We start from the raw sequence: 24,383 nt of genomic DNA, 5'->3' as shown, positions 1-24,383 counted from the left end.
CCTAATTATTTGTGATTTCTTTGTCAGTGGAAAAAAATGATCTAATATGAAAAATTAAGGACATTTTTTTTCAGTTGATTGTCGCTCAGAGAAAGTCCATATTTGGACATAACTGTTGCAGAGCTGTAATGGGAGTTCGAATCTTAGCTTCCTGGGCATTAGAGGAGACAAGCCATACTCATCGTAGACATCTTTAACAGATACCGTGGCAGATGGAAACCTGGTTTGTCTGAGGTCCCATTAGGCTGTGTCTAGACTTGACAGTTCATGCCTCTTTAGTATTCTGATCATGGAATTCCGAAAGCGTCATGCTTCTATATACACCTACATTTACACTGAACAAAAATATAAACGCAACATGTAAAGTGTTGGTCCCATGTTTCATGAGCTGAAATGAAAGATTCCAGAAGTGTTCCATACGTTCAAAAAGCTTATCTTTCAAATTTTGTGCACAAATTTGTTTACATCCCTGTTAGTGAGCATTTCTCCTTTGCCAAGATAATCCATCCACCTGACAGTTGTGGCATATCAAGAAGCTGATTTAAACAGCATGGTCATTACACAGCTGCACCTTGTGCTGGGGACAATAAAAGACTACTCTAAAATGTGCAGTTTTGTGTCACAACTCGATGCCACCGATGTCTCAAGTTGAGGGAGCTTGCAATTGGCCTGGTGACTGCAGGAATGTCTACCAGAGCTGTTGCCAGGTAATTTAATGTTAATTTCTCTACCATAGTCACCTCCAACGTCGTTTTGGAGAATTTGGCAGTACGTCCAACCGACCTCACAACCGCAGACCATGTGTAACCACGCCAGCCCAGGACCTCCACATCCGGCTTCTTCATCTCCGCTATCATTTGAGACCAGCCACCCAGACAGCTGATGAAACTGAGGAGTATTTCTGTCTGTAATAAAGCCCTTTGTGGGGAAAAACTAATTCTGAGTGGCTGCCAAGTGGGTGGGTCTATGCCGTCCCAGGCCTACCCATGACTGCATCCTGCCCAGTCATGTGAAATCCATGATATCACCACGTCTGATGGCATTAGCTCTACTGTAGCTAACAAGCCAGCTAACATCTGTAGCTAGCAAGCAATGCTTAAGGCATTGCAAACGGGTTAGTATAACTCGTTTCTAAATACTAGCTAGCATTTTGAGGCCACCAAACACGTTCCTCACAAGTTAGGAACATATTTTCTCCAACGTTATCATGAAAAGGTGCCTCTAGGTCCCAAAACAAGTTTTCTGGAGACTTGTGGGAGGAGTGCCGACTACGTCGCCCACTGGATGTGCTTTCGGTAGCCTTATTGCGTCCAGAAATCCTCCATGACCACCACCTAAGGTGGTCAGCCAGATCTGAACACAATCAGACCAAAAAGCGACGTTTGTGCGTCTCGACCCGTCTTTTCAATGCAATCACCATACTCTGATAACAGAAGTCACATGTCAAGTGTAGACACGTTACACACTGCCATGGAGAAAAACTGAGCATAGATTTGTGACTCATGGTATTGTCATTACTAAAAACTGTGTCTCTAACCTAAACCATTCAAAATATATGATCCATTTCACCAGAGCTACTGTATATATGTGTGTGTATATATAGTGCATTTGGAAAGTATTCAGACCCCTTGACTTTTTCCACATTTTGTTACGTAACAGCCTTATTGTAAAATGTATTAAATCGTTTTTTTCCCTTTATCAATCTACACACAATACCCCATAATGACAAAGCAAAAACAGATTTTTAGAAATGTTTACATATTTGAAATATGACATTTACATAAGTATTCAGACCCTTTACTCAGTACTTTACTGAAGCATCTTTGGCAGCGATTACAGCCTTGTGTCTTCTTGGGTATGATGCTAAAAGCTTGGCACACCTGTATTTGGGGAGTTTCTCCCTTTCTTCTCTGCAGATCCTCTCAAGCTCTGTCAGGTTGGATGTGGAGTGTCACTGCTCAGCTATTTTCACGTTTCTCCAGAGATGTTCGATCGGATTCAAGTCCTGGCTCTGGCTGGGCCACTCAAGGACATTGAGACTTGTCCCGAAGCCACTCCTGTGTTGTCTTGACGGTGTGCTAAGGGTCATTGTCCTGCTGGAAGGTGAACATTCGCCCCAGACTGAGCACTCTGGAGCAAGTTTTCAATCAAGGATCTCTTTGTACTTTGCTCCGTTAATCTTTCCCTGACTAGTCTCCCAGTCCCTGCCGCTGAAAAACATTCCCACAGCATGATTCTGCCACCACCATACTTCACCATAGGGAGTGTGCCAGGTTTCCTCCAGATGCTTGGCTTGCAGGCCAAAGAGTTCAATCTTGGTTTCATCAGACAAGAGAGTCTTGTTTCTCATGGTCAGAGTCCTTTTGGCAAACTCCAAGTGGGCTGTCATTCGCCTTTTACTGAGTGGCTTCCGTCTGGCCACTCTACCATAAAGGCTTGATTGGTGGAGTGCTGCGAAGATGGTTGTCCTTCTGGAAGGTTCTCCCATCTCCCCAGAGGAACTCTGGAGCTCTGTCAGTGATCAATGGGTTCTTAGTCACCTCCCTGACCAAGGCCCTTCTCCCCCGATTGCTCAGTTTGGCCAGGCGGCCAGCTCTAGGAAGAGTCTTGGTGGTTCCAAACTTCTTCCATTTAAGAATGATGGAGGCCACTGTGTTCTTAGGGACCTTCAATGCTGAAGACATTTCTTGGTACCCTTTCCCAGATCTGTGCCTGGACACAATCCGGTCTCTGAGCTCTACTGACAATTCCTTCAACCTCTTGACTTGGTTTTTGCTCTGACATGCACTGTCAACTGTGGGACCTTCATATAGACAGGTGTGTACCTTTCCAAATCATGTCCAATCAATTGATCATCTCGAGGATGATCAATGGAAACAGGATGCACCTGAGCTCAATTTCCAGTCTCATAGCAAAGGGTCAGAATACTTATGTAAATAAGGTATTTCTGTTTTTTTATTTTGAATACATTTGCAAAAAAATTCTGAACCTGTTTCTGCTTTGTCATTATGGGATATTGTGTGTAGATTGCTGAGGATTTCAAAAATATATATTTTATAATAAGGCTGTAACAACAAAATGTGGAAAAAGTCGAGGGGTCTGAATACTTCCCGAAGGCGCTGTATATCTTGATTAGATAAGCATGCTTTACGGCGGGAACCACATGCGGAGTTCATCGGGTCTCATGAGGACCGCCACAGGAAAGGAAGACCCAGAGTTACCTCTGCTGCAGAGGATATGTTTATTAGAGTTACCAGCCTCAGAAATGGCAGCCCAAATCAATGCTTCACAAAGTTAAAGTAACAGACACATCTCAACAACTGTTCAGAGAAGACTCCATGAATCAGGCCTTCATGGTCGAATTACTGCAAAGAAACCACTACTAAAGGACACCAAAAGAAGAAGAGACTTCCTTGGGCCAAGAAACATGAGCAACGGACATCAGACCGGTGGAAATTTGTCCTTTGGTCTGGAGTCCAAATTTGATATTTTTGGTTCCAACCGTCGTGTCTTGTGAGACGCAGAGTAGGTGAACGGATGATCTCTGCATGTGTGGTTCACACCGTGAAGCATTGAGGAGGAGGTGTGATAGTGCTTTGCTGCTGAAGCTGTTGGTTATTTATTTAGAATTCAAGGATCACTTAACCAGCATGGCTACCACAGCATTCTGCAGCGATATGCCATCTGATTTATGCTTAGTGGGACCATCATTTGTTTTTCAACAGGACAATAACCCAACACACACCCAGGCTGTGTAAAATAGCCACCCAGGCTGTGGCTATTTTTACCAAGAAGGAGAGTGATGGAGTGCTGCATCAGATTACCTGGCCTCCACAATCACCCGACCTCAACCCAATTGAGATGATTTGGACCGCAGAGTGAAGGAAAAGCAGCCAACAAGTGCTCATCATATGTGGGAACTCCTTCAAGACTTTTGGAAAAGCATTCCTTATGAAGCTGGTTGAGAGAATGCCAAGAGTTGTGCAAAGCTTTCATCAATACAAAATGTGGCTACTTTGAAGAATATAAATTATATTTGGATTTGTTTAACACTTTTTTGGTTACTACATTATTCCATATGTGTTATTTCATAGTTTTGATGTCTTCACTATTATTCTATAGAAGAAAAATAAAGAGAAACCCTTGAATGAGAATGTGTCCAAAGTTTTGACTGGTACTGTATATGTATACAGTTGTAGTCGGAAGTTTACATACACTTAGGTTGGAGTCATTAACTCGTTTTTCAACCACTCCACAAATTTCTTGTTAACAAACTATAGTTTTGGCAAGTCGGTTAGAACATCTACTTTGTGCATGACACAAGTAATTTTTCCAACAATTGTTTACAGACAGATTATTTCACTTAAAATTCACTGTATCACAATTCCAGTGGGTCAGAAGTTTACATATGCTAAAATGACTGTGCCTTTAAACAGCTTGGAAAATTCCTGAAAATTATGTCATGGTTTTAGAAGCTTCTGATAAGCTTATTGACATAATTTGAGTCATTTGGAGGTGTACCTGTGGATGTATTTCAAGGCCTACCTTCAAACTCAGTGCCTCTTTACTTGACATCATGGAAAAATCAAAAGCCAAGACCTCAGAAAAAGGTACCATGTTCATCTGTACAAACAATAGTACGCAAGTATAAACACCATGGGACCACGCAGCCGTCATACCGCCCAGGAAGGAGATGCGTTCTGTCTCCTAGAGATTAACGTACTTTGGTGCTAAAAGTGCAAATCAATCCCAGAACAACAGCAAAGGATCTTGTGAAGATGCTGGAGGAAACCGGTACAAAGTATATATATTCACAGTAAAACGAGTCCTACATTGACATAACCTGAATGGCCGCTCAGCAAGGAAGAAGTCACTGCTCCAAAACCGTCATAAAAAAAACAGACTACGGTTTGCAACTGCACATGGAGACAAAGATCGTACTTTTTGGAGAAATGTCCTCTGGTCTGATGAAACAAAAATACAGCAGTTTGGCCATAATGACCATCTTTATGTTTGGAGGAAAAAGGGGGAGGCTTGCAAGCCAAAGAACACCATCCCAACCGTGAAGCACAGGGGTGGCAGCATCATGTTGTGGGGGTGCTTTGCTGCAGGAGGGACTGGTGCACTTTACAAAATAGATGGCATCATGAGGCAGGAAAAATATGTGGATATATTGAAGGAACATCTCAAGACATCAGTCTTGCTTGGTCGCAAATGGGTCTTCCAAATGGGCAATGACCCCAAGCATACTTCCAAAGTTGTGGCAAAATGGCTTAAGGACAACAAAGTCAAGGTATTGGAGTGGCCATCACAAAGCCCTGACCTCAATCCCATAGAAAATTTGTGGGCAGAACTGAAAAAGCGTGTGCGAGCAAGGAGGCCTACAAACCTGACTCAGTTACACCAGCTCTGTCAGGAGGAATGGGCCAAAATTCACCCAACTTATTGTGCCAAGCTTGTGGAAGACTACCCGAAACGTTTGACCCAAGTTAAACAATATAAAGGCAATGCTACCAAATACTAATTGAGTGTATGCAAACTTCTGACCCACTGGGAATGTGATGAAAGAAAAAAAAGCTGAAATAAATATTTCTCTCTACTATTATTCTGACATTTTACATTCTTAAAATAAAGTGGTGATCCTAAAATAAGGAATTAAGGATTAAATTGGAATTGTGAAAAACTGAGTTTAAATGTATTTGGCTTAGGTGTACGTAAACTTCCGACTTCAACTGTATATACACTGCTCAAAAAAATAAAGGGAACACTTAAACAACACAATGTAACTCCAAGTCAATCACACTTCTGTGAAATCAAACTGTCCACTTAGGAAGCAACACTGATTGACAATACATTTCACATGCTGTTGTGCAAATGGAATAGACAAAAGGTGGAAATTATAGGCAATTAGCAAGATACCCCCCAAAAAAGGAGTGATTCTGCAGGTGGTGACCACAGACCACTTCTCAGTTCCTATGCTTCCTGGCTGATGTTTTGGTCACTTTTGAATGCTGGCGGTGCACTCACTCTAGTGGTAGCATGAGACGGAGTCTACAACCCACACAAGTGGCTCAGGTAGTGCAGTTCATCCAGGATGGCACATCAATGCGAGCTGTGGCAAAAAGGTTTGCTGTATCTGTCAGCGTAGTGTCCAGAGCATGGAGGCGCTACCAGGAGACAGGCCAGTACATCAGGAGACGTGGAGGAGGCCGTAGGAGGGCAACAACCCAGCAGCAGGACCGCTACCTCCGCCTTTGTGCAAGGAGGTGCACTGCCAGAGCCCTGCAAAATGACCTCCAGCAGGCCACAATCAGTGTTGCTTCCTAAGTGGACAGTTTGATTTCACAGAAGTGTGATTGACTTGGAGTTACATTGTGTTGTTTAAGTGTTCCCTTTATTTTTTTGAGCAGTGTATACACACACACACACACACATTATTCACACCCCTTGACTTTTTCCACATGTTGTTGTTACAGCCTGAATATAAAAGGGATTGTGTGGCCTACACACAATACCCCATAATGTGAAAGTGTAATTGTTTTTCGAAATGTTTACAAATGAATTAAAAGCTGAAATGTCATGCGTCAAGAAGTATTCATCCCCTTTGTTATGGCAAGCCTAAATAATTTCAGGAGTAAAAATGTGGTTAAGTTGCATGGACTCACTATGTGTGCAATAATAGTGTTTAACATGATTTTTGAATGTCATCTCTGTACCCACTGTACATGTATCTGTAAGGTCCCTCAATTGAGCAATGAATTTCAAACACAGATTCAACCACAAAGACCAGGGAGGTTTTCCAATGCCTCAACAAAGGGCACCAATTAGTAGATGGGTAAAAGTAAAAAGCCGACATTGATTATCCCTTTGAGCATGGTGAAATTATTAATTACAATTTGGATGGTGTGTCAATACACCCAGTCACTCCAAAGATACAGGCGTCCTTCCTAACTCAGTTGCTGGGGAGGAGGGAAACCGCTCAGGGATTTCACCATGAGGTCAATGGTGACTTTAAAACATGGCTGTGATAGGAGAAAATGAGGATGGATCAACTACATTGTAGTTACTCCACAATACTAACCTAACTGACAGAGGGAAAAGAAGGAAGCCTGTACAGAATAAAAAACATTTAAAAACATGCATCCTGTTTGCAAAAAGGCACTAAAGTAATACTGCAACAAATTTGGCAAAGCAATTAACTTTTTATCCTGAATACGAAGTGTTGTGTTTGGGCAAATCCAATGCAACATATTTCTGAGTGCCACTTTCCATATTTGCAAGCATAGTGGTGACTGCATCATGTTAGGGATAGGCTTGTAATCATTAAGGACTGGGAAGTTTTTCAGGATGAAAGAGAAACGGGATGTAGCTAAGCAAAGGCAAAATCCTAGAGGAAAATCGGGTTCAGCTTTCCACCAGACACTGGGAGATGAATTCACCTTTCAGCATGACAATAACTTAAAACACAAGGTCACAGCTACATAGGAGTTGCTTACCAAGAAGACAGTGAATTTTCCTGAGTGGCCAAGTTACAGTTTGACTAAAATCTACTTGAAAATCTATGGTAAGACCTGAAAATAGTTGTGTAGCAATGATCAACAACCAATATGACTGAGTTTAATGAAAATAATAATGGCTAATGTTGCACAATCCAGGTATCGAAATCAGGGGTTTGAATAGTTATTTAAATGAGATCATTCTGTATTTCATGTTCAATACATTTGTAAAAATGTCTAAAAACATATTTTCCGTTTGTCAGTATGGGGTATTGTGCGTAGTTGGGTGAGAAAAAATATTTAATACCTTTTTTATTCAGGCTGTAACACAACAAAATGTGGAATAAATCAAGGGGTATGAATACTTTTAGAAGGCACTGTATATATAATAATTAGTGTGCTTGTCAGCAAGAACAGTAGGCTAGGTTACTGTTATTTCTCATCCTTTTTTATTATTCCACTTCATCCCAATTTTGCTGGTGGAACTACAGTGCCTTGCAAAAGTATTCAACCCCCTTGGCGTTTTTCCTATTTTGTTGCATTACAACCTGTAATTTAAAATCATTTTTAATTGGATTTCATAAAATGGACATACACAAAATAGTCCAAATTGGTGAAGTGAAATGGTAAAAATACCTTGTTTCAAAACAATTTAAAATATTAAATTGAAAAGTGGAGAATGCATATGTGCTCACACCTTTTGCTTGGAAGCCCCTAAAAAAGATCTGGTGCAACCAAGTACCTTCAGAAGTCACATAATTAGTTAAATAAAGTCTACCTGTGTGCAATCTAAGTGTCACATGATCTGTCACATGATCTGAGTAAATATACACCTGTTCTGAAAGGCCCCAGAGTCTGCAACACCACTAAGCAAGAGGCACCACCAAGCAAGCGGCACCATGAAAACCAAGGAGCTCTCCAAACAGGTCAGGGACAATGTTGTGGAGAAGTACAGATGAGGGTTGGGTTATAAAAAAATATCCAAAACTTTGAACATCCCACGGAGCACCATTAAATCCATGGTTAAAAAATGTAAAGAATATGGCACCACAACAAAACTGCCAAGAGAGGGCCGCCCACCAAAATTCACGGACCAGGCAAGGAGGGCATTAAATCAGAGAGGCAACAAAGAGACCAAAGATAACCCTGAAGGAGCTGCAAAGCTCCATAGGACCACTTTAAGCCGTACACTCCACAGAGCTGGGCTTTATGGAAGAGTGGCCAGCAAAAAGCAAATTGCTTAAAGAACAGAATAAGCAAACACGTTTGGTGTTCACCAAAAGACATGTGGGAGACTCCCCAAATATATGGAAGATGGTACTCTGATCAGATGAGACTAAAATTGAGCTTTTTGAGGAAAATGCTATGTCTTGCGCAAACCCAACACCTCCATCACCCCGAGAACACCATCCCCACAGTGAAGCATGGTGGTGGCAGCATCATGCTGTGGGGATGTTTTTCATCAGCAGGGACTGGGAAACTGGTCAGAATTGAAGGATTGATGCATGGCGCTAAACACAGGGAAATTGTTGAGGGAAACCTGTTTCAATCTTCCAGAGATTTGAGCCTGGGACGGAGGTTCACCTTCCAGCTGGACAATGACCCTAAGCATACTGCTAAAGCAACACTCAAGTAGTTTAAAGGGGAAACATTTCAATGTCTTGGAATGGCCTAGTCGAAGCTCAGACCTCAATCCAATTGAGAATCTGTGGTATGACTTAAAGATTGTTGTACACCAGCAGAACCCATCCAACTTGAAGGAGCTAGATGTGCCAAGCTAATAGAGACATACTCCAAGAGACTTGCAGCTGTAATCACTGCAAAAGGTGGCTTTACAAAGTATTGACTTTGGGGGGGGGGTTTGTTTATTTCTTGTTTGTTTCACAATAAAACATATTTTTCATCTTCAAAGTGGTAGGCATGTAGAGTAATTCAAATGATGCAAACCCCCCAAAAACCTATTTTAATTCCAGGTTGTAAGGCAACAAAATAGGAAACATGACAAGGGGGTGAATACTTTCACAAGCCTTTGTACGTATTTGAAATCAAATGTACCTACTGTAACAAAGTGTGTGTATGTGGCAGGGAAGTCAGGCGCAGGAGAATCGAACTTGGTATAAATGGAGTCGTTTAATAAACTTAACAAAACTCCAAAACCAAAAATACAACAAATAAAAGTGGGTACAAGAACCCGTCGCACACCAATACATAATACACAAACATACAAACAAACAATATCCGACAAGGACATGATGGGAAACAGAGGGTTAAATAGACAACATGTAATTGATGTGATTGGAACCAGTTGTGAAGGAAGACGAGACAAAACCAATGGAAAATGGAAAATTGATCAGTGATGGCTAGAAGATCGGTGACGTCGACCGCCGAACACCTCCCGAACAAGGAGAGGGACCGACTTCGGTGGAAGTCGTGATACCTACTTGTGTCTTTAAAAATAAATTACAAGAGGCTATTCATTTTTTGTCGGCGTTCATATGTTATGTTCTATGTTGATTGTCAGTTATAAAAGTGAGAATAGACTATGTTGAAATGTCTGTTACCTTAATTGTTTATTCATTTTAGTAGTGTGCATAAGCAGCTAGGCAGAGATGGTAAGGGGACTCTCATTAGCTCTTAAATGTAAAATATCTTGCCTATGTATGTAACGACAGGAGAATGATGGGTGTAGAGTCAGGCGCAGAGAGAGCAGAAGTTTACGGGAACAAAACGCTTTAATGTCCACAGTGAAAACAGGAACAGGTACAAAAGGGGTGACGCCAAACACAGGCGCAAACACAACCCACAGACCAACTGTTTAAAATAAACTGGACAGCGAAAAACCCACAAGCAAAATAATCCACTCCTGACGTAACATGAACAAACACTAGCGGGCGAAACTAACCTAAATAGTACACCTCCCAAAACCCCAACAAGAAACAGGTGAAAACAATTAGACAGACGTAAACGAAAAGGAAAAAGGGATCGGCGGCAGCTAGTAGACCGGCGACGACGACCGCCGAGCGCCACCCGAACGGGAAGGGGAGTCACCTTCGGTAGTATTCGTGACAATGTATTGCATGATGACAAGTGTCAGCAACTAGTCAGCCTCAACCACCTTTAGATTTGTATTGAAGGTGGGGTACCTTGGAGAAATTAATTGTTATAATTAACATTTTCAAACCCCCCGCACTTGGGAAACATACCCCCATACCCCCTGCAGGTCTTTCTTCAAGTCCTATTTTAAAGGCATAGTTCATCCACATTAATGAATGTTATTTTATATTTTCTTTACAAAATTCTTAGTGCTCTAATCTCTCAATGTTAATCTCAAAGTACACCAGATTAATGCATTTAGCTGCTGAAATTAAATTGTTCTTCTCTGGGGGAGGATTCCCCCATACACCTCTACGACAGTTCCGCCTCTGGCTTTGGGCTAAGCCTCCAATGTCTTCAAATCTGGGAAACGCCCCAAATCTTGGAAATATGTTAGAAATATTATAAACCATCTTCAGTTTGATTCCATTGATTAATCATATATCTCTACATTGTTTTAATGGTCATATTTACCTATATGAAGCCTATAAAATACATATATAAGATGCATAGACTACTACAGTATTCATCGATGTCCTTTTGGCAGTAGTTATGGAAAAAAATGTTACCCCTCCCCTCAAGGTTACAGAAAATGAACTCTTATTACGAAGCACTCCTGCGCTCTGGATATCACTGAATCCCATTCATGCTGGATGGTGTAGCCCAGTGGTTTCCAATCTGTGTTCCGGGGTATTGTAGGTCGTCTGTGACTATTTTAGATGTTTTATGATAAATAAATGAATTCTAATAACAGTTGGGATTATTAATGTTATTATAAGAAATGTTAGTTTACTTTTCACAATCAAAATGTTTTAATAATAAAAATAGCATTTTAATGTGTTACATTCATTTCTAAAAATGAACTGCTAAAATATTTTATGTAAAAAAAAATGTACGAATCGCCGAGCTTTTGAATGCGATTTGGTGGTCCCCGGAACGGAACATTTTGGGAACCTCTGGTGTAGCCTAGATTTACAGCTATACGCGCAAGAGGAGTATACGTGAACCATATGCCAGGGGAGCAGACCTTTCTCACGGCAGTAATTCGGTTATTTTTGCGTCTGTTGTGTATTACTAAAGTAGGTTACCTACATTTAAGTTAATTGTACTGTAGCAAGAAGCATGGGCTGCGCAATATCAGGACTGGCACCAAAAACACTTGGAGAGACAAAAACGGAAGAAGATGTTGCGCATCTCAACGAGAAGCAAATCCAGATGATCAAAGAGTCCTGGAAAGTTATCCAGGAGGACATTGCGAAAGTTGGAATTATTATGTTCGTCAGGTGAGGTGTTTTGAATAATTTTGTTTGAGTTATTTGTAAGAAAGTTAGACATTTGCTTTATCAGACTGAACATTTTCATAATACACATCTCGCTCAAAGAAAGGCAAAACTCTTCAACACTATTGCGCTCAACTTGAAATAACAGAGATAAATACATTCCAGAAATGATTGAATAAATTGGCTAGAACAAAGACAGTTTGACCGCAGGGACTGCATGATACTGTAAGTGACTAATGCTACGTTTATTATCATTCATGACGTATTTGTATTTATTATGGATCCCCATTAGCTGCCAAGGCAGCAGCTACTATTCATTGTGTCCAGCAAAATTAAGGCAGTTATACAAAATTAAAAACATTACAATACATTCATTACAGAATTCACAACACACTATCTGTGTGCCCTCAGGCCCATACATGACTATAAATTAAAGAATATGCCAACTTCACATTATTCAAACTGTATGTTATTACACAGTAGTTATTTGTCTATGTGTGTTAATTATAGCTGCAATATATATGCCTTTGTGGAAACAGTAGGATCAAAATGTAGGATCAACACATTATAATTGTTATATTGTATGAGAATTAAGCCCCATCATCCTAATAAAATTATGTCACTCCTTGTGCTGCCCAAAAAGCTCTCAAGGCATTTTAGGGAAAGACATTATTTGGTTCACAACAGAGAGGAGTCTCAGGGCTCAATGATTGAATGTGACTGTGACATTGTGCCTAACCTCTGCTCACAAGCAAGCAACTGTACATAGTCCTATTCTTTAACCGCTGCCACATCCTTCTGCCTTGGGGCTTGGAGACTTTTATGAAGGGTTTGGAGGGTGTTGCCTCCCTCCCTCCCATCATCCAACATTACATCTCAATGTTGCATAACAAATATACAGCACCAGTCCTCTTCCCATCTATTGACAAACAAAGACATTCACAGCAAAGAAAATACATTGCAACGAGCACAATGGCAAGCCTTTGAAATGTAATAGCTTGCAGAGAGAGAAAAAAACATGAATATTGAGTGCACAATGCATTCTTAGTTTGGTGCTAATGTAGTCAGACATTATGGCTGTTAGTGGAGAGAGATGGAGAGAGAGAGACCACCAGGCACAGCACAGCAGATGGCTTCAAGCCCAATCAGGGCAATGTGTCCCTGGCCTGGAAGAGATCCGGAGAGTTGAAGAGATTGACCTTAGCGTGTTGGCCTGGGACCACTGGGGCCTTCCATGGTTTAAGGTCACTTCAAGGCCCCTAGAAACAAAGGCTGTCCTCGGGTTATCAGCAAGGCTGTCCTCAGGTTAACAGCATGCACATTCAATTAGACCAGCAGCACTGTGAAGACTCCCCCTTTTTGCCCTCCTCTGCTCTGTGTACTACTAGACCAAGAGTGTCTCACCAGGGAATGTATTTTCTATAAGCTGACAGTGGAAATGTAATTGATGGACTGTAGAGATCATGCTGTGTGCATGCTATGTGAGGAAATGTAAACTCTTCAATCAGAGGCGAGCCTTTGAAATACCTACTGCATATGAGAGAGCAGGAATTAGAATTCCACTTCCACTTCAAACCCCTCAAGTACAGGGAATACACTGTAGATCAAAGTGTCGAGCTCTTGAACCGTGGTTTTCTGTGTGTGGGAGAAAAAGAGACAAGGGTCATTTCCCCTGTGCTCTCACATCAGTGAGGTGTGGTATGAATTACATTGTGCCTATAAAGTGAGAATGACATTCACAGTAAAGAATATGTCCTCTAACAGCATTGCCCGGAATAGGACTCATCTCGAAATCCACTTATCTTGACATCCATTTCACCTAGCCACAGAATTGTACAATTTATTCAGGTCTGCATTCAGTGCAGCACATGTCCAGAAAATTATGTTTTTTTCTTCAGCATGTATTACTTTGCTTCCCTGTTCATACCTTGTCATTCACTGTTATTCTTTAAAGGTTCTAGTAATTGTGGCATAATTCCATATAATTCATTTGTCAACTTAAGTCCCCTGATACGTATCACTTATAGTACAAGTTTTATTATCAGCCAAAATGCATAAAAAAGCAATCCTTTTTAATGCAAGAACATAGCCACCATTCAGAGAGACTTATTTTGAAATCATCTCACACACCTCTTCTCTGCTCCTATTCATTTATTTCAAGGGCCTTGTGTTTATGACAGTAGCAATGGACTGAGATACAACTGTGAGTGTAAATACGTTTTTTTTCTCCCTCATGCACAGAGGCAGTAAGAGGTGCGAATCAAAGTGTATGTACCTCACTTCATAAAATGATTGACTAGAGGGATGAGGGAAAACACAAAAAAGAGGAGATGATTGGTTGATTACTATGAACATAATTAGCATTATAAAGCCAAGTAATTCATGCATGGTTCCTTTAGATCCTACAGAGCTTTAATGGTATATACCATAAATGGTGATGTATACATTATGGAACTCACAGCAGGGTATCTGATTTCATGACTATATTTAAGGTAGACACCTCTGCTGGAAATGCTCCCTGATAGTATTGCAACATGAGTTAAATCTCTTGTTAAAGGTCCAATAAAGCCATTTCTATCTCAATATAAAATCATTTCTGGGTAACAATTAAGTACCTTACTGTGATTGTTTTCAATTAAAATGGTCAAAAAAAATTGCTTCTTAGCAAAGATTATTTCTCAAGCAAGACTTTTTATAGGACTGTCTTGGAGTGGTCTGAGTGGGGAAGGGGAAATTGAAAACTATCTGTCATTGGCAGAGAAGTTTGGAACTTTCTTTCTTATTGCTCTATTAACTTATTTACTGCATGGTGATGTTACCAGGCAGACCAAAACTCCAGCCCATCAAAACAGGCAACAATTTCCGGTGGTCATTTCAAACAGCTCTTACACTAAAAGGACATTATCATAATTTTCACAATTTGATACTATTATTCCAACCTCATAGTGTGGAAATATATATAAAACAGAGGAAAATCACGTTTTTGTCTGCACAAATAAAAAATGAAACGATTTACTAAGTCTGAATCAGGCCCAAAATGCATAAAATAAAATAGAAAATATAATAAAATAAAATATATATCGAACCATATCATGAAAGCAACAAAGTCTATGAGAAAGGCCATACATGAATGTGTCTGAAAGGCAAGGGGAACTCTTACGGCCAGGGCCAGATCACCACATCTGGGGACCGAATTATGACGCCTTAAAGGGTAGGGGAACTCAATACAGGCAGCTCTACGAGGAGAAGGACAAGTGGGTTTACACCCCCTGGCACTGAGGGTTTTGATGTTGTGATTGCAGCCCATAGTAGGCCTAGAGCAAAGCAGGCAAGGACTGAGGGTTAGAGAGCAGCCAGGACTGATAACTGCAAGGGGCTCAAACGAACAATTAGATCTCATAGAGATTTTCTTAAAATCACTGTGTGGATGAGATGTGATGACTTTAAACGCCACCTTGAAGATATTTACAAGGATAGAGACAGGCATGGCTTAACTAGAGGACCATATCAACACTTACATTATAAAAAAAAAACATAGTGGAAGACTTTCAAGACCTTATTTACAGCCTTGCTTGAACTCTGTTACGTAGTCAGTGGGAGAATTTGGAGGACGGAGGGATATTTGTGTGTGGGCATGAATAGTCAGTTTAGTTAAGGCATGCTTGGCTCTTGTAGGCTCATTTCTGTTGTCTTGGTAACAGGTTATTTGAGACCCATCCAGAATGCAAGGATGTATTCTTCCTGTTCCGAGACGTGGAGGACCTTGAGACGTTACGTACCAGCCGGGAGCTGAGGTCGCATGGCCTACGGTCAGTCGCCACACCACAACGCTGTACAACTCTTAAGTTCAATACACCACAGCCGGTGTACCGCAGAGGGAATGGTATTTTTACATATATCTCAAAATCTCACAATGTACCATCACTGATTACTTTGAAGCAAACTAATGTATGACATACTGTAGAGATTAAGTTTCCTATTTCAAAGATCTGTCAACACTGTTTGTGTCCCTAAATGAGATTATCATCATCTGGCTAGTTATTATCAGGTCTGCTGCCAGTGAAGAACACACTTATCCTCCATATGCAGCTCCCAATGGTGTGTTTTCTCCATTCTGTTGTGTCACTGGGGTATGCTGAGCCTCTTAGTTTTTCTCCCCACAAAAGGCCAATAAACCTAATTGAGCCTGAGGACTCCACTTAATGAAAGGTATGAAGGCTACAGTGGCATTACAGGAGACAGACAGGGATATGTACACTACATCTCCACACGGCCCTTCCGAGCTTATACTCCCAGGAAAAGGCCAAGTGCCCCTCAAATCACTTGCACAGGCATTAGTGCAGAATGTCCTCACCGGCCCCCAGAGGGAGTACACCCATTTATTATGTTTGTGCATATTTATCTTTTCTGCATAAACTCTCCCTAACATGCTCTTTGGCGTAAAAGACAGGCCTACGGGCAACAACGAAACCATGTTCAGTTTCAGGGTTTAATGTTGGAGAACAATTGTTGAAAGAGAGGATAAAAGATGACTAAATGAATTGGATCACATTAAGTGCCTGCTGTATGATCAAATGATGGTGATAATCCAAGGTGTGCCTGTGGGTCCTAATATCCAGGCCTGTGTTTCCTCTCAGAGTAATGTCCTTCATTGAGAAAAGTGTGGCTAGACTGGACCAGCTGGAGAGACTAGAGGTTCTGGCTGTGGAACTAGGGATGAGCCATTACCATTACAACGCCCCACCCAAATACTACAGCGTAAGACACACACACTGATGGTGCATCTTAAGCACAGTTAGAGTTATCATTTTTTTGTTGTATACATTTCTATTCTGGTGTGATTTCTTTCCAGTATGTAGGAGCAGAATTCATCTGTGCTGTCCAACCCATTCTCAAAGAGAGATGGACCCCTGAGCTTGAGGAGGCATGGAAGGTACAGATTTCACTCTTTCTTGGCGCCCCTGTGATTTAATACAGTGGGGCAAAAAAGTATTTAGTCAGCCACCAATTGTGCAAGTTCTCCCACTTAAAAAGATGAGAGGCCTGCAATTTTCATCATAAGTACACTTCAACCATGACAGACAAAATTAGAAAAAAATACCATAAAATCACATTGTAGGATTTTTAATGAATTTATTTGCAAATTATAGTGGAAAATAAGTATTTGGTCACCTACAAACAAGCAAGATTTCTGGCTCTCACAGACCTGTAACTTCTTCTTTAAGAGGCTCCTCTGTCTTCCACTCGTTACCTGTATTAATGGCACCTGTTTGAACTTGTTATCAGTATAAAAGACACCTGTTCACAACCTCAAACAGTCACACTCCAAACTTCACTAAGGAAAAGACCAAAGAGCTGTCAAAGGACACCAGAAAGAAAATTGTAGACCTGCACCAGGCTGGGGAGACTGAATCTGCAATAGGTAAGCAGCTTGGTTTGAAGAAATCAACTGTGGGAGCAAGTATTAGGAAATGGAAGACATACAAGACCACTGATAATCTCCCTCGATCTGGGGCTCCACGCAAGATCTCACCCCGTGGGGTCAAAATGATCACAAGAACAGTGAGCAAAAATCCCAGAACCACACGGGGGGACCTAGTGAATGACCTGCAGAGAGCTGGGACCAAAGTAACAAAGCCTACCATCAGTAACACACTACGCCGCCAGGGACTCAAATCCTACAGTGCCAGACGTGTCCCCCTGCTTAAGCCAGTACATGTCCAGGCCCGTCTGAAGTTTGCTAGAGAGCATTTGGATGATCCAGAAGAAGATTGGAAGAATGTCATATGGTCAGATGAAACCAAAATATAACTTTTTGGTAAAAACTCAACTCGTCGTGTTTGGAGGACAAAGAATGCTGAGTTGCATCCAAAGAACACCGTACCTACTGTGAAGCATGGGGGTGGAAACATCATGCTTTGGGGCTGTTTTTCTGCAAAGGGACCAGGACGACTGATCCGCGTAAAGGACAGAATGAATGGGGCCATGTATCGTGAGATTTTGAGTGAAAACCTCCTTCCATCAGCAAGGGCATTGAAGATGAAACGTGGCTGGGTCTTTCAGCATGACAATGATCCCAAACATACCGCCCGGGCAACGAAGGAGTGGCTTCGTAAGAAGCATTTCAAGGTCCTGGAGTGGCCTAGCCAGTCTCCAGATCTCAACCCCATTGAAAATCTTTGGAGGGAGTTGAAAGTCCGTGTTGCCCAGCAACAGCCACAAAACATCACTGCTCTAGAGTAGGTCTGCATGGAGGAATGGGCCAAAATACCAGCAACAGTGTGTGAAAACCTTGTGAAGACTTACAGAAAACGTTTGACCTCTGTCATTGCCAACAGAGGGTATATAAAAAAGTATTGAGATAAACTTTTGTTATTGACCAAATACTTATTTTCCACCATCATTTGCTTAAAAATTCATAAAAAATCCTACAATGTGATTTTCTGGATTTTTTTTTCTAATTTTGTCTGTCATAGTTGAAGTGTACCTATGATGAAAATTGCACAATTGGTGGCTGACTAAATACTTTTTTGCCCCACTGTATGTGGGTGTCATTCACATGCTCTTCTAGGAATTCACCCAGTATAAATGTTCAGCAGAATGCATTGAATTGGTATAATCATGTGTAACCAATTATTGTCCAAGAGGTCCCTTGGCTTTATGCTGTGCCAGAGTTATTCACATCCAATGATTCATGTCAAGATGGAAATGATCACCAGTGGATGAGATAGGTTGACTGACATGAACATTTCAAATTCAATTAACCAGAAATGACCATATTGTGAAACCAGTGCATGGCTCTGTCACATCATGTAACCCTGCTTTACATAACTAACAAAGTATTATATCATACACTCTTATTAAATAAAATATACGTTTCAGTACAATGTAAAACTGCGCTGTGTGTGCTACTGTGTATGATGTGAATAATGTTTTGTTTTTTTGATAGTCACTGTGTTTTCTAATTAGTTTTATGTGTTACATGACTCCATGAAAACAATGGCTAATTTTACTGAGTGAACTAGCCTGGCTATTATAAATAAAATGAAATGAGTGAATGAAGCTCTGTATTTTACCATAAATGTTCCATTGAAACTGTCTGCCTCTAGTGGATTCATGGAGAACTACCCTTAACTCCAACCTTGTCCTAAAAAACGTAAATGAGTTACCTCTGGTTCGTTCAGCCATTCCTATGGGGTAAATGAATGGGGAAGAATGGGGTTTAGGGATAAACGCCAAAAATAAGGTCTGAGGTTAACACGGGAGATCTTATACGTTTTGATCTATAAGATAATATCAGTCAGTTAACATGACCTTTATGAATTATGAAGACTTTATGTGCTTGTTTTGAATACATAAATGCTTAAAAATTCACAAAAAGTGACGTTAGCTAATGAAGATGATTTCATAGAACAAAATGTACAAGATCTCCATAAGCCTGTGTTTACCACAGACCTTTTTTTCAGTCTTTATTGACTCCACGCACAGTGAAGGATGGTTAGTGGCCAAAAAATCTCCAAGGATCACAGCTGGAGAATTGCAGACGTTAGTTGGGTCTTGGGTTCAGAAAGGGTCCAAAACTACGATCAGACACCACCTACGTAACCACAAGTTGTTTGGGAGGGTTGCCATAAAAAATTCTTTGCTGTCATCAAACAACAAACTCAAGCGCCTAGTTTGCCAAACGTTACTGGAACTTTCAATGGGACCGGGTTCTATGGTCAGATGAGACCAAAATAGAGCTTTTTGGAAACAAACACCAGAGGTGGGTTTGGCGTAGACAGAAAGATATCCATGCAGAAAAGTACCTCATCCCCACTGTGAAGTACGGTGGTGGATCTTTGATGTTGTGGGCCTGTTTTTCTTCCAAAGGCCCTGGACAATTTGTTAGGATACATGGTATCATGGACTCCATCAAGCACCAGCAGATATTAAATCACAACCTGACTGCCTCTTCTAGGAAAATTAAAATGGGCCTTGATTGGATCTTCCAGCAGGACAATGAACCAAAGCATCAACACAAAAATGGTTCACTGACCACAGAATCAAGGTTTTGCCATGTCCATCCCAGTTCCCTGGCCTAAACCCCATAGAAAACCTGTGGGATGAGCTGAAGAGGAGAGTCCATGAGCTTGGACCTCAAATCTGAAGGATCTGGAGAGATTTTGTATGGAGGAATGGTCTCAGATCCCGTGCCATGTGTTCTCCAACCTCATTACTCATTATAGGAGAAGACTCAGAGCTGTTATCTTGGCAAAGGGAGGTTGCACAAAGTATTGAATGAAGGGGTGCCAATAATTGTGGCACACATATATGTGAGAAAAATATTTGTTTTATGTTAGGAATTTATTTTTTCTTTCAATTATTTTACTTTAATTGAAAGTTTGATTTCTGTGAATATTTTGAATGAAAGACCAAGATGATAACCAATAAATATAATTTTTTACAGCCTGTTTTGCTCATATTTACAAAGAGTGCCAATATTAGTGGAGGGCACTGTATTCATACCCCTTGACTTATTTCACATTTTGTTGTGTTACAGCCTAAATTCTAAATGGATTAAATAAATAAAACATCTACACACAATACCCCATAATGACAAAGTGAAAACATGTTTTTAGATAAATACAGAAATATCTCATTTACTTAAGTATTCACACCCGAGTCAATACTTTGTAGAAGTACCTATGGCAATGATTACAGCTGTCTTTCTGGGTAAGTATATAAGAATTTTCTACACCTGTATTGTGCATTATTCTTTTCAAATTTCTTCAAGCTCCATCAAATTGGTTGTTGATCATTGCTACACAAGCATTTTTAGAACTTGCCATAGATTTTCAAATAGATTTGAGTCAAAACTGTAACTCAGCCACTCAGGAACATTCACTGTCTTCTTGGTAAGCAACTCAAGTGTAGATTTGGCCTTGTATTTTAGGTTATTTTCTTGCTGAAAGGTGAATCCATCTCCCAGTGTCTGGTGAAAAGCAGACTGAACCCGGTTTTCCTTTACGATTTTGCCTGTGCTTAGTTCCTTTGTTTATTTTTATCCTGAATAACTCCCAGTCCTTAACGATTACAAGCATACCCATAGCACGATGCAGCCACCACTATGTTTAAAAATATGGAGAGTAATGTGTTGTATTGGATTTGCCCCAAACATAACACTTTGTATTCAGGCCACAAAGTGAATTGCTTCGCCACATTTTTTGCAGTATTACTTTAGCGCCTTGTTGCGAACAGGATGCATGTTTTGGAATCTTTTATTCTGTACATGTATCGTTCTTTTCACTCTGTCAATTAGGTTAGTATTGTGGAGAAACTACAATGTTGTTGATCCATCCTCAGTTTTATCCTATCACAGCCATTAAATTCTAACTGTTTTAAAGCCATCATTGGCCTTATGGTGAAATCCCTGAGCTGTTTCCTTCCTCTCTGGAAACTGAGTTAGGAAGGACGCCTGTATCTTTGTAGTGGGTGTATTGATACACCATCCAAAGTGTAATTAATAACTCCGCCATCTTTTTTTTACCCATCTACCAATAGGCTTCCCTTCTTTGCAAGGCATTGGAAAACTTCCCTGGTCTTTGTGGTTCAAATCCAGTGCTCGACTGAGGGACCTTACAGATAATTATATGTGTGGGGTACAAAGATGAGGTAGTCAATAAAATAGATTTTTAAACACTTTTGTTGCACACAGACTCAGTCCATGCAACTTATGACTTGTTAAGCACATTTTTACTCCTGAACTTGCCATATCAAAGGGATGGAATACTTATTGACTCAAGACATTTCAGCTTTTCTTTTTTTATTAAGTTGCAAAAATGTCAATTATGGGGTATTGTAGGCCATTGACAAAAACATCTCAATTTAATCCATTTTTAAAATCAGGCTGTAACACAACAAAATATGGGAAAAGTCAAAGGGTGGTATGACTACGTTCTGAAGGCACTGTATAAGGGCGGGAATACTTTGGAACAGATTTCCAAAATTATTAAAATCACCAGTTGGGGGAACCCTGCATTCAGACACCTTGATTCAAATTCTACATTATTACAGGTATCCTCATAATTCCTTGTGTGTTGTGTTGGTGAACCAGACCCTGTTCCTGTACCTGAGCAGGCTTATGAAGCAGGGCTACCAGGAGGAGACAAGCCGACATCACCATGAGGCAGAATCCCGCAAGGAAAGGCCAGAGAAGAGGAACACACCCAGATGAGAGGCCTGGCTATGGCTGGCCTCCACCCAGAGACTGTTGAGCATAGCACAAAAATGTGGCACGTGGCTTTTAGCTGTGTATATAGTGTATTTATCGCTTACAGTATTCATTTTCTACATACAGTTGAAATTGGAAGTTTGTATACACTTAGGTCGGAGTAGTTTTTCAACCACTCCACAAATTTCTTGTTAACAAACTATAGTTTCGGCAAGTCGGTTAGGACATCTACTTTGTGCATGACACAAGTCATTTTTCCAACAATTGTTTACAGATTATTTCACTTATAATTCACTGTATCACAATTCCAGTGGGTCAGAAGTTTACATACACTAAGTTGACTGTGCCTTTAAACAGCTTGGAAAATTCCAGAAAATGTCATGGCTTTAGAAGATTCTGATAGGCTAATTGACATCATTTGAGTCAATTGGAGGTGTACCTGTGGATGTATTTCAAGGCCTACCTTCAAACTCAGTGCCTCTTTGCTTGACATCATGGAAAAATCAAAAGAAATCAGCCAAGACTTCAGAAAAAAAATTGTAGACCTCCACAAGTCTGGTTCATCCTTGGGAGCAATTTCCAAATGCCTGAAGGTACCACGTTCATCTGTACAAACAATAGTACGCAAGTATAAACACCATGGGACCACGCAGCCGTCATACCGCTCAGGAAGGAGATGCGTTCTGTCTCCTAGAGATGAACGTACTTGTGAGAAAAATGCAAATCAATCCCAGAACAACAGCAAAGGACCTTGTGAAGATGCTGGAGGAAACGGGTACAAAAGTATCTATATCCACAGTAAAACAAGTCCTATATTGACATAACCTGAAAGGCCCCTCAGAAAGGAAGAAGCCACTGCTCTAAAACCGCCATAAAAAAAGCCAGACTACGATTTAAAACTGCACATGGAGACAAAGATCGTACTTTTTGGAGAAATGTCCTCTGGTCTGATGAAACAAAAATAGAATTGTTTGGCCATAATGACTCTCTTTATGATTGGAGGAAAAAGGGGGAGGCTTGCAAGCCGAAGAACACCATCCCAACTGTGAAGCACGGGGGTGGCAGCATCATGTCGTGAGGGTGCTTTGCTGCAGGAGGGACTGGTGCACTTCACAAAATAGATGGCTTCATGAGGAAGGAAAATTTGTGGATATATTGAAGCAACATCAGTCAGGAAGTTAAAGCTTGGTTGCAAATGGGTCTTCCAAATGAACAATGACCCCAAGCATACTTCCAAAGTTGTGGCAAAATGGCTTAAGGACAACAAAGTCAAGGTACTGGAGTGGCCATCATAAAGCCCTGACCTCAATTCTATAAAAAATTTGTGGGCAGAACTGAAAAAGTGTGTGCGAGCAAGGAGGCCTACAAACCTGACTCAGTTACACCAGCTCTGTCAGGAGGAATGGGCCAAAATTCACCCAACTTATTGTGGGAAGCTTGTGGAAGGCTACCCGAAACGTTTGACCCAAGTTAAACAATTTAAAGGCAATGCTACCAAATACTAATTGTGTGTGTAAACTTCTGACCCACTGGGAATGTGAATAAATAAATAAAATCTGAAATAAATAATTCTCTATTATTCTGACATTTCACATTCTTAAAATAAAGTGGTGATCCTAACTGACCTAAGACAGGGAATTTTTACTAGGATTAAATGTCAGGAATTGTGAAAAACTGAGTTTAAATGTATTTGGCTAAGGTGTATGTAAACTTCCGACTTTAACTGTAGCTCATATTATTAGGCATAGTGTTATCAGACTATAATGTAAAGTTAAACGGCGTATTCCTTATTTCAACAAAACGCTGCCAGATTGTTATTTATTCCAACAAAGCACTTATTTCTCATTTTACAGTAACAATTTGTATTCCTCATCAATGACATTGTGATAAACGTCATCGTTTATGATAAATTACATCATTCATCTGACATTTGTGTTAAAAGCTGCAGCTGTTTGTCATTCACTGGAAAGTAATTATAATCCTTAATGATAATTATCATGGTTAGGTTTACACCCAGTAAGGAAAACCAAGCCTGTTGATTAAAAACTAAATGTATCAAGTACAAGGTTCTCTGTATCCATAAATCAAATATGCCTTTCAGCCACCAGCAAATATACTATATTATTCAGAAGTTTCTTAATACTTTTTCCCTCACTCAATCTTCCATCACATGGCAAATACATCCTACAAATTAAGAGGCTGCAGCTTTTCTGCATTTGAATTGATAACACAACACAACAGTACACACTTCAAAAGTACAATAGGCCTTACAATGTGTCAGCTAACTTTTGGATCCTCTCT

The 24,383-nt window shown here is 40.5% G+C and overlaps 1 protein-coding gene across 1 annotated transcript; it reads left to right on the top strand.

Moving 5' to 3' along the window:
• The first annotated feature begins 11,204 nt into the window (after nucleotides 1-11,204).
• LOC129812720 (neuroglobin-like) lies at nucleotides 11,205-24,147 on the top strand. Its single transcript, XM_055864539.1, has 5 exons — nucleotides 11,205-11,872; nucleotides 15,571-15,678; nucleotides 16,507-16,627; nucleotides 16,722-16,802; nucleotides 21,966-24,147. Exons 1-5 carry the CDS (start codon nucleotides 11,712-11,714, stop codon nucleotides 22,083-22,085), a joined length of 591 nt encoding a protein of 196 aa, XP_055720514.1. The 5' UTR covers nucleotides 11,205-11,711; the 3' UTR covers nucleotides 22,086-24,147.
• The last annotated feature ends 236 nt before the right edge of the window (nucleotides 24,148-24,383 follow it).

The sequence above is a fragment of the Salvelinus fontinalis genome, chromosome 16 (genome assembly GCF_029448725.1).
Source record: "Salvelinus fontinalis isolate EN_2023a chromosome 16, ASM2944872v1, whole genome shotgun sequence".
Classification (NCBI taxonomy): domain Eukaryota; kingdom Metazoa; phylum Chordata; class Actinopteri; order Salmoniformes; family Salmonidae; genus Salvelinus; species Salvelinus fontinalis.
The sequence above is the reverse complement of the archived record's forward strand: the minus strand, read 5'-3'. Positions and strand labels throughout refer to the sequence as shown.